This window comes from Mandrillus leucophaeus, unplaced genomic scaffold, assembly GCF_000951045.1.
Source record: "Mandrillus leucophaeus isolate KB7577 unplaced genomic scaffold, Mleu.le_1.0 Scaffold308, whole genome shotgun sequence".
NCBI classification, from domain to species: domain Eukaryota; kingdom Metazoa; phylum Chordata; class Mammalia; order Primates; family Cercopithecidae; genus Mandrillus; species Mandrillus leucophaeus.
Window position 1 is genome coordinate 663,002 of NW_012103232.1, and position 11,318 is coordinate 674,319.

Below are 11,318 nucleotides of genomic sequence, written 5' to 3' on the forward strand. Positions count from 1 at the left end.
TTTTTTTGAGACAAAGAGTCTAGCTCTGTCACCGGGCTGGAGTGCAGTGGTGCGATCTCGGCTCACTGCAACCTCTGACTCCCTGGTTCAAGCTCTTCTGCCTCAGCCTCCCGAGTAGCTGGGACTACAGGCACGTGCCACCATGTCCAGCTAATTTTTGTATTTTTAGTAGAGACGGGGTTTCACTATGTTGGCCGGGATGGTCTTGATCTCCTGACCTCATGATCCGCCCGCCTCGGCCTCCCAAAGTACTGGAATTACAGGCGTGAGCCACCGCGCCCAGCCTAGATTTCTTGATGAATGGCTCCTGATGGGTTCTGAAACCTGGCCTTGTGTGAGGATCATCTGGGGAGATTTTGAACGGTTTTCTAGGCTTCATTGTAGACCCCAAAAAGAAGCAAAAGAGAAACTTTGTTAACTGCTTTGCCAAGACGCAGGTGTGTACATCTGAGCCGTGTGACTGAGCGCTGGCTGTACACAGCAGTCTCCTGGTCTCCCATCTCCTCTCAGGACTTAGGTCGGTGGCCTTCTGCTGGGGCCCAGGGCCCATCTCTCCTGTTAATGCTTGCAGAGCTGTTAAGTAACCATCCCTCTCTGCCATGCTCCACACTTCGTCCTGGAGTGGGCATCGAGCTCTCTGGACTTGAGTTTGGGGTGTGGATGTTTTCCATTTTCAGGAGCTGGGTGGCACCCCTGGGCTCTTTCAGTTTCCCTCTATACACTGAAGTCTACTTGGGCTCAGAAGTGGACCTCATTCTAAGAAGCATTGCTCTCTTTCTCCTGCACCACCTGCCCTGGTTGGGAAGCCTGCTGTCCCCATCAAGAGAAGGAACATGTGAGCTGCCTGGCGCTTTCCCTTGAACTCTTCTCTCTCCATTTGTCAGCACTGCGCCATCAGCCCTGAGCAGCTGATTTGGGCTGCTTCTTGCTCTGAGCAGAACTGAAACAAACCTTTGTGGGAGTGTTGTTTGTAAGCGTCTGTCATTCTTGGCTTTGGTCTTCCTAACTCTGTTCTAGAGCTGGGCTACTCTTGTGATTTTTATCAGGTCCTTTCTTCTGTCATTTGTAACATCCTTTTGAATTCCACTTCTTGGAGTTTACATTGGTTTCCTTCAATTCCTTCCCTAATTCTTCACTATCAGGACCATTCTCAGTTATCGGGGCACAGTTTTGCTTGAGGGTTTACAACCATCTTGAGGGTTTGAGTCATCTGGCCTTTTGAGTCTCATATATTCAAATGGAACTGATCTCTGAATGTTTCCGATTTTTCTTCTTTCTTCTTCTTCCTTTTTTTTTTTTTTTTTTTTTGGAGATAGGATCTCACTCCAGTTGCCCTGGCTGGAGTGCAGTGGTTGTAATCTTGGCTCACTGCGTAGCCCTGACTGCCAGGGCTCAGGTGATTCTCCCACTTTTCATCCCTCAGCTTCCCAAGTAGCTGGGACCACAGGCGCACACCACCATGCCTGGCTACTTTTTTTTATTTTTTATTTTTATTTATTTATTTTTGAGACAGAGTCGTTCTCTGTCACTCAGGCTAGTGTGCAGTGGCGCAATCTTGACTCACTACAACCTCCGCCTCCCCGGTTCAAGCAGTTCTCTGCCTCAGCCTCCCAAGTAGCTGGGATTATAGGTGCGTGCCACCACGCCCAGCTAATCTTTTGTATTTTTAGTAGAGATGGGGTTTCACCATCTTGGCCAGGCTGGTCTTGAACTCCTGCCCTCGTGATCTACCTGCCTTGGCCTTCTAAAGTGTTGGGATTACAGGCGTGAGCCACCGCGCCCAGGCTGTATTTTTTTTAGTAGAGACAGTGTTTTGCCGTGTTGGCCAGGCTGGTCTCGAATTCCTGGGCTCAAGCAGTCCACCCGCCTTGACCTCCTAAAATGCTGGGATTATAGGCTTGAACCACTGTGCCCGGCCTGAATTTATCTTCTTGAAGTTGTTTTCCTCAGTGGAGGCATGATTGGCATTTTGGGCTAAATGGTTTCTGTCCACAGGGCTGATCTTGTGCAATGCAGGTCTTTTAGCATCCTGGCCACTCATAGTGCCCGTGGTTCTCAGTGGAAGCTGTAGAGGACGTTGGGAAATTGGGGTGGGTTGGTCACAATGCCTGGCATCTGTCTCAGGGTAAGGAAGGGCCTGGGAGGCTCAAGTGCAGAGTCGTATCTGGATTCCCGCAACACCCTGTTGAGAAATTTTCTTCTATGGAATGCTCATCATTCTCTGAAGATGTCAGGGCCTGTTTGTTTGTTTGTTTGTTTGTCTGTTTCTCTCACTTCTACCTTATAATCAGTTCTTCCTTGTTGGTTAGAATTATGTAAAGGAGGTTGCCTCTTCTGTCTTTGGAGAGCTTAACTTGACGGCAAGGTAAGTTAGGAGTTTGTCTGATAACCCTGCTTTGGATTCTCTGAGCTTCCCAGCCCTGTTCTCATTAGCATCCTCAGGATTACCCGTTCTTCTTTCTGGCCAGGTGTGTGGCTCACTCCCATGGCAGTATTGCTTTTCTCTTTGTGGATCCCCTGGATCTCCTTGATCCCAAAGCACCAGTAAGTGTCCTTTCTGCACCCCTGCCCATAGTGCTCCTCACTGACTGCCTCCTCTCCTTTTCCTTGAGCAAGATACAGGTTTTCACTCTCATGTTACAGTTGAGTTCCATCTTGCCATATTTTTGTAATTCTTGTGGAATTTACTTTGTGTTTATCACCCATACTTTTTTTTTTTTTGGGAGATAGTTTCGCTCTTGTCGCCCAAGCTGGAGTACAGTGGTACGATCTTGGTTCTCTGCAACCTCTGCCTCCCGGGTTCGAGCGATTCTCCTACCTCAACCTCCCAAGTAGCTGGGATTACAAGTGCCCGCCACCACGCCCGGCTGATTTTTGTATTTTTAGTAGAAATGGGGTTTCACCATGTTGGCCAGGCTTGTCTTGAACTCCTGACCTTGGGTGATCCACCCACCTCGGTCTCCCAAAGTGCTGGGATTACAGACATGAGCCAGCGCACCCGGCCATTGCCCATACTTTATACTGTTGGAGTGTAGATTTTTGAAACCATAAACTATTTACAGATGATTTTAAAATTTGTTTTTTCCCATAAATATTCACTGTTGTTTCTTCTTTTGTTAGTTGTCTAGTTTCAAAGTTCTATCTGGCATATTTTTTTCCTATCTGTATTTGGTTTAAAACATTTTGTTTGCTAGGATTCCAGCCTTAAGGGACATGCATGCTATATTCTGTCTTTAGCCAAAAATCTTACTCTAGTGTCTTGAGCCAAGGTCAAAAAAGCCAAACATTGGAATTGTAGTTATAGAAAATCCTTCCCACCCCAGATTCTTTTTTCCTCCCAAAGCCCCAGCTTCCCATCTACCCACCAACCTGGTCATTAAGCACATGTTTGAGCACCACTGTGAGCTAGGCCCTGGCAGGACCGGGGCTTCCTGATCCCTGCCCTCGTTGAGTTTACATTCTATTTGGAGAGTGGAAGGAGGTGGTAGTGTGGGTGTGAGATGTTTTCCCCTTTCTGAGTCTGCCGAGGCTTCATAATCCCCAGGGGAGCATTTCTGATGAGTGAGCAGGAGGACCAGGTAGCAGCTGGCGGGTTGGAGTGGTCCCTCAGGTTCCGTACCTCCTTATGCAGGGAAAGAGGGACCTCATGCAGGTGGAGAAGGGCCAGACCACTCCATTCCTCACTGCAGGAGGTTGCAGTCCATGCTGCTAACACCTCAGGGAGAAATAGATCCGTCATCTCTCCCAGCGGTGCCTCTTCTCACCACAGGCATAGCCTGTGAGAAATCCCTGTATTCAAGATCCACCCACCCTTGCTGGACCAGAATTTCTGGGGCTCGACCCAAGTCCAGGTGATCGTGGTGGGCAGATTAGGGTGACAGGCAGGAGCACCCTGTTGGGGGGAGAAACTTGTGCCTGTTGCCTGCTATGAAGCACCAGCGTGTTCCACCTCTTCCGTGCGTTCATTCAGCGCGCACTCCCTCTCTGCTGCTCTGGGCCGGGCGCCCAGTACATCTTCCTACTCATAACCAGTAACCTGAACTCTGGTTCCCCCTTCCTTGCAAATTGTTTCCTTCCCTGCCTGTGTAGCCTCAGGGTGCCTTTTAAACTACCACTGTATGATGGAAGTATGAGCTTTTTGGGCTTGATGTGAGGGCTGATAGGGAGCCCCCATGCCACTTTGAGTTGAAGCGCCATATAAGGAGGTTCTGGAGGGTGCTGGAGCTGGGCCAGAGAAAGCAGCCTGGCAAAGGAGGCAGGGCTTAGCTGGATGGTGCTCAGGCTGCAGAAGAGAAGGTGCCTGACAGGTGTGGAGGCAGCTGTTGTGCCACTGGATGGGAGGCCGGGCTGAGGCGGGTTAAGTGGCACTCGTGTGTCAAGAGTGGAGGAATGTTGGCGAGGCTGGTGTGCTGGCGGGAGGGCATGCTGGGTGGCTTGGGTTATAGCACCTGCCAGGCATTCACTGAGGTGTTGGAGGCAATGGGAAATGTCAGGCTGGTGCACAGTTGAAAAACAGGTGACAGTTCTGAAGACATCTCAGGCAGGACCCTGAAGTCGTGAAGTTGTGCTTTCTGGGTGAAGTGGCACTTGCTGCATTGACTGTTCATACACCAATAACCCCACATATTTGCAAGGGGTCCTGTTGCCCACAGCATGGCTTTCCCTTCCTTTTCTGCATTCTGGGTCTGTTTTGCAGCTGAGGAAACTGAGGCTCATTGAAGGTTTCCCGTCCCCACTCCACCCCCACTCCCACCCCAGTCCCAGACTGGATGGTTCTCTTTGCTGTGTGCCCATGTTGAGGTGGAGTCCTTCTGAAATCACACTTATAGCATTGGGTAGAAAACTGGATATGTGTTTGTGTCTGGTTTGTTCCCAGTCCCTAGTTTTATTCATCTTTAGGTTCTCAGCATCTGATGCATAATCAGTGCTTAATGAATCTTGATTGGAAGGTATCAGGTGTACAGCACCTCAGTATAGCTCCTGCCACGTGTCTGCCCTATGCAGGGTGCTGAGGGATTTAAACAGGCATGATGACCAACCCAAAGAGGAGGTGGTACATCTGCAGAAGCACAGTTCCCCCTGTCATGTTTAGGGGGTACACTGAGGTGGGGACTTGTCTTGGTCTGGGGCATGGGTAGAGGCAACGACCTTGCAGAGGGGACCGCCATGGCAGCTCCATGCCTCCTTAACCACTCCAAGCACAGTTTAGTCCTCACTCTTCAATTTTGACATTGGCATTGTTGGCACTTGGTTTAATTTGAGGGCATCAGGAGGGATCTTAATATGTGGTGCTTTCCCCTATTTGACACCCCTTTATGCTTTGTCAATCAACAGGAGCTTGAAGAAATCCGCAAATGTGGGATGAAAAACTTCCGTAACATCCAGGTTGATGAAGCTAATTTATTGACTTGGCAAGGGCTTATTGTTCCTGTGAGTATTGAACACTTCCACTTCCTACCAGATTATTCTTTAAGGTGATGTGTGTGCTGTTGGGCTTGTTTTTCTGCTCCTTAGTAGGCTCTTAGTCTAGGCAGCCAGCAGATGCACAGAAGTGGCTGTCGCTCTAGGGTGATAAGGTAGGGAGTGTAGCCTTGGGTCCTGAGTAGAGTCACATCTTGGCACTGGTTTTGTCAAATTCAGGGGCTCTTGAGCTTTGCAGATCTGTGGACACAGAGAAAAGGAGTGTGTCTGTGCTCCTGCTCTTTTCCTGGCTTCCCTGCGCCTGGCCTGATGGATCAGTAGGACCTTCTTCTCTGAGCTCCTTGGGAGGGGACAAGCATTCCCCTCTAGATGTTTTGCTTTCTCTCTTGGTTTTGCATTCATGTCTCTAACCCTTTGGATACCTGTATTTCGGGCTTTATTCCTGGTCCCCTCCAACCTGTGCCTTCCGTTTGTCTCAAGTCCCTTTTCCTAATTGCCCACATGTTCACCTCACCCCATGTCTTTTTCTGGGGCTTATGCCTCCAGAGTCTGCCCCCACAGCCCAGTTCCCCCATCTCACAGACTTCTGTCTTCTGATGGGCTCAAGCCCCTCTTAACAATGGCCTTCCCTGGAACTTAGCACCCTCTTAGTGTCTACTCTTTTCTGCATCCTTTCATCCCCTCCCCTTCAAGAGCTTATCTTATAATTAACTCCAGTTTGCAGTCCCCCTTCCTCTCCTGAAACCACATCACACCCAGCCCACGGGCTGCCCCCACTGTTATCACACCTCTAACTCGGTAGCGCTGGCGTCATGGCCTTTGCTTGCCTCCTGAGCTTTTAGAGCATGGGCAGCGTTCCAGGCCCCAGTCCTGTGACCAGCCTGCCACTCTCTCCTGTCTTGCCACTCCTTAGCCTCCTCACTCTTAAACATGGCTCTTGTTAGTCTCCTGCTGTTCTCCTGTTCTGTTTTGTCTCTGGGGACCCTACTACTTTCAGCATCATAGATGATTATGCTGGACGTGAAGGATTCCCACACCTGTCTCCATTCCTGCCTTCTCCCCGGAAGCTGCACCATCTCTCCACCAGGCAGCCTCACTTGGTCGTTGTGTAGCCTTCCAGCTACCCCAGCTCACAGCCTTGTCCTGTGTGAGTGCCCTCCTTTCCTGTTCTTCCTCATCCACTCACCTTCTTTCTTCCTTTTCTTTCCCACTTTGCACATCTGAGCCTTAGGCCCTTGCCCTGTGCCTAACCCTGTCCTGTATGTAATTTTTTCTCATGGATGGATTGGCTACTTTACCAAAGCAGAGCATGGAACATGCTTCCTCCTATAGATGCTTCTTGATGCTGGTTATAAGGTCATGCCTTTTTTTTTTTTTTAAAGTCCCTGAATTTGATCAGCAATTATTGGATTTGTAGTTTATTTCCATAATCATTTGGATAACTAAGGAAAGATATGCTTTGTAATGATTTAGTATGCTCAGAATGTTTAAATCTGGGAGCTTCCAGTCTGATTTTGAAGATGAGTCCTTTAGATTTCTTTAGGCTTGATGGTGTTAGGGCTCAGGGCAAAGGGTGTGGGTGGCAGAGACACCTCTGCATGGGAGAGGTTGGCCTGTGAGTACAGCCCTTGCCTACTCTAGGGACCTGAAGATGGCTGGGACCATCTGACATCTTGTCCCCTTTCTAATTGAGATTGTGTAGCCTACCAAGCAAAGAAGTGAACAGTTAATCTGTGGCTCTTTGGAAAATGATAAAAATGAATGGAATGCTTTTAAGTGGTAAGGCTTGGGCAGTCTGGCCCTGAGAGTTTAGTGGCCTGAGAGCCTGCTAGCCGGCTCCAAGGGTAAACTGCTGCTGGGCATGTTCTGCCCCAGCTCATGCAAAGGCCTCACTCTGGTTTCACGCTGGCAGGGGCTGTGGAGCAGTGGGCTAAGATCTTACTAGGCCAAAGGTGGAGGCTGGCTGGTAGAATCCCAGTGCGCTTGGACTGAGGCTCTGGGGAGCTATCCAGGCCAAAGTTTTGCCTTGGAGACAGTAAGCCACAGTCAGGGCTGCTCTTGTGCCTGTGTATACCACTTCTTCTCGGTCCTCTCCCTTGCTTTCTTCCAGGGCCCTAGGTTTGTATGAGGAGTGTTTCAACAAAGTCTTCTTCCTTCTCCAGAGCAGTTAAGACATTCTTAACATCTGACATCCCCAAGGTCCACACTTGTACCCCAACCTGGGCCTTAGGTCTTCCTGCATTGGACGGGCTGGGCCAGCATGGGAATCTACTATACAAATTCACCTGAGGTGAGGTCTGCCCAGTTGGGATGAAAGCAGAGCCAGGTCGATGAAGGCATGGCAGCCCAGCCCTGGTCCTTAGTGGAAGGTGCTATCCTTGGGTAGCCACTTAGTGATTGCCCTGGTCGTAGTGCACAGAGGAGGGCAGGTGGGAGGGGAGGCTGGAGAGGTACTTCCTAGAGACTTCATTGTTGCCAACACAACTCAGGTCTATTCCCTTTAAACATTTGTTTTTCTGTAATTTTTTTTCATCGAAGATTCTAAGGTAACGTCTAAGGAAGAAAATATTACCCATAATCACATCATCAAGAAATTCAGTTACGTTTTGGGTATTGCCCTTTAGGAACTAGAGATATGGTGGTGAACCTTCTTGAAGCTTCTAGCCCAGTGAACGTGTTTACTCTTAACCTTCAGCGTACTTCCACTCAGCCTTTTTTCATGCAGTTTTTTTTTTTTTAAATTGAGATGGAGCCTCGCTCTGTCGCCAGGCTGGAGTGCAGTGGCATGATCTCTGGTCACTGCAACCTCTGCCTCCCGGATTGAAGCGATTCTCCTGCCTCAGCTTCCCAAGTAGCTGGAACCACAGGTGTGTGCCAGCACACCCAGCTAATTTTTGTATTTTTAGTAAAGACGGGGTTTCACCATGTTGTCCAGGATGGTCTTGGTCTCTTGACCTTGTGATCCACCCACTTCGGTCTCCCAAAGTGCTGGGATTACAGGCATGAGCCACTGTGCCCGGCCTTCATGCAGCTTTTAATAAACCATTTCATAACTTCATAATAATGTTTTGTTGTTTTGAGGCAGAGTTTTGTGCTAATCACCCAGGCTAGGGTGCAGTGGTGCCATCATGGCCCATTGCAGCCTTGAATTTCTGGGCTCAAGAAGTCCTCCTGAGTAGCCAGGAATACAGGTGTGTGCCACCACACCCAGCCAATTTCTTTTCTTTTTTTTTTTTTTTGAGACAGAGTCTTGCTCTATCGCCCAGGCTGGAGGGCAGTGGCATGATCTGGGCTCACTGCAAGCTCCCCCTCCCGGGTTCACGCCATTCTCTTGCCTCAGCCTCCCTAGTAGCTGGGACTACAGGTGCCCGCCACCACGCCCGGCTAATTTTTTGTATTTTTTTAGTAGAGACAGGGCTTCACCGTGTTAGCCAGGATGGTCTCGATCTTCTGACCTCATGATCTGCCCGCCTTGGCCTCCCAAAGTACTGGGATTACAGGCGTGAGCTACTGCGCCCGGCCGCCAATTTCTTTTTATTTTATTCCATTTTATTTTATTTTTTGAGACAGTCTTACTCTGTCACCCAGTCTGGAGTGCAGTGGTGTGATTTCGGTTCACTGCAACCTCAGCCTCCTGGGTTCAAGTGATTCTTATACATCAGCCTCCCGAGTAACTGGGATTGCAGGTGTGCACCACCATGCCCAGCTAATTTTTGTTTTTGAGACAGAGTCTTGCTCTGTTACCCAGGCTGGGGAGTGCAGTGATACGATCTCAGTTCTCTGCAACCTCCATCTTCTGGGTTCAAGCAATTTTGGCTAATTTTTGTACTTTCGTGACTGGGTTTCTCCATGTTGGCCAGGCTGGTCTCGAACTCCCGACCTCAAGTGATCCACCCGCCTCAGCCTCCCAAAGTGCTGGGATTACAGGCATAAGCCATTGGGCCCATTCTATAACATCTTAAATTCCCACTGCAAAGGTTCCAGTTTGTCCACATCCTTCCTAACATTTGTTATTTTACTTTTTTTCTTCTTACGTTACAGCCATTCTAGTTGGTATGTAGTGCTGTCTCATTGTGGTTTTGATTTCCATTTTCTTCATACTAAGGATGTGTGGGTTTTGTTTGTTTGTTTGTTGTTTGTTTGTTTGTTTGTTTTGAGACAGGGTCTCACTTTGTTGTCCAGGCCAGAGTGCAGTAGCACGGTCTCGTCTCACTGCAACCTCTGCCTTCTGGGTTCAAGTGATTCTCCCACCTCAGCCTCCCGATTAGCTGGGACTACAAGTGTGTACCACCACAGGCGGCTAATTTTTGTATTTTTTGGTAGAGACAGGGTTTTACCCTGTTGGCCAGGCTGGTCTCGAACTCCCGACCTCAAGTGATCCCCCTGCCTCAGCTTCCCAAAGTGCTGGGATTACAGGCGTGAGTCACCGTGCCCGGCCTGATGCACTAACATTTTAAATTTTTTAACTTAATTTTTATTAGAGACAGGGTCTTGTTCTGTCATCCAGGCTGGAATGCAGTGGCTCAGTAATGGCTCACTGCAGCCCCAAACTCCTGAGTTCAAGCAGTCTTCCCAAGTAGCTGGCACTACAGGCACATGCTGTGACACCCAGCTAATTTTAATTTTTTTTTTCTGTAGAGATGGAGTCTTGCTGGGGCTACAGGCATGCACCACCATGCCCAGCTGATTTTTTTGTATTTTTAGTAGAGACGGAGTTTTGCTGTGTTGCCCAGGCTGGTCTTGAACTCCTGGCTTCTTTCACCGTTTTGCAGTTTTATTTGTAGTTAGACCTCTCACCTTCTTTCTGCAGGCTTATTTGCACAGCACGTTGCTCCTAAAATCCATGCCCTCCAGATGCCTCATTCCTCCTCCTCTCTACACTGCCCCTCTGGCCTTTGTTGGGAGCTGCATCCTGTCTCCCTGGGCTCAGCTCTTGCCTGTTAATTGTCAGTTCTTTTCTGCTTCCTACTAATTGTGCTACTCTGCCTTCTCCTTCCGCTGCTTCCATCTCCTGTAGCTGTAATTGTTTGTTTGTTTGTTTGTTTGTTTGTTTGTTTGAGATGTAGTCTCGCTCTGTCGCCCAGGCTGGAGTGCAGTGGCGCGATCTCGGCTCACTGCAAACTCCGCCTCCCGGGTTCATGCCATTCTGTCTCAGCCCCCCAGTAGCTCGGACTGCAGGCGCCCGCCACCACGCCCAGCTAATTTTTTTGTATTTTTAGTAGAGACGGGGTTTCACCGTGTTAGCCAGGATGGTCTCGATCTCCTGACCTTGTGATCCACCCACCTCAGCCTCCCAAAGTGCTGGGATTACAGGCGTGAGCCACCGCGCCTGGCCCTGTAGCTGTAATGGTTGAGACCTAATGAGGGCAGCCCTGTTTTCTGACAAAGAGCCACACATAAAAAATAATTTTGCCATCAACCTCAGGGCACACTGGAGTTGTTTTTGGGAGGAAGAGTATCCCCCTACGTTTATGGGCTGTTGAGCTCCTATTACAGCCAGACACAAGGCTCTGTGGACAGAGGCTGCAGAGAAGCTGCCCTCCTGGAATCCATGGTCTTTTAAGCACTGAGTGTGACTCCACTTGCAAGGCACTTAAGACCCAACAGAAGAGGGGCAGCGGTGGGTGGGAGGGTGACAACATCTGGACTGCATAGTGGAAGGCAGTGTGAGCAAAAACTATGAAAAAATATAGTCAATGTGAGGACATATGAGTAGTTTGCATAGATGTACAGAAATTAAGGCCTTTGGCCGGGCGCAGTGGTTCACGCCTGTAATCCCAGCACTTTGGGAGGCCGAGACGGGAGGATCACGAGGTCAGGAGATTGAGACCATCCTGGCTAACATGGTGAAACCCCGTCTCTACTAAAAATACAAAAAATTAGCCAGGTGCAGTGGC

General features: G+C 49.2%; 1 protein-coding gene across 1 annotated transcript in view; it reads left to right on the plus strand.

The window, feature by feature from the left end:
- UBE2L3 (ubiquitin-conjugating enzyme E2L 3) overlaps positions 1–11,318 on the plus strand; it is a 94,093-nt gene that overhangs the window by 63,449 nt on the left and 19,326 nt on the right. The window contains 1 exon segment of the mRNA XM_011987340.1: positions 5,335–5,430. Coding sequence (XP_011842730.1) covers positions 5,335–5,430 — 96 coding nt within the window.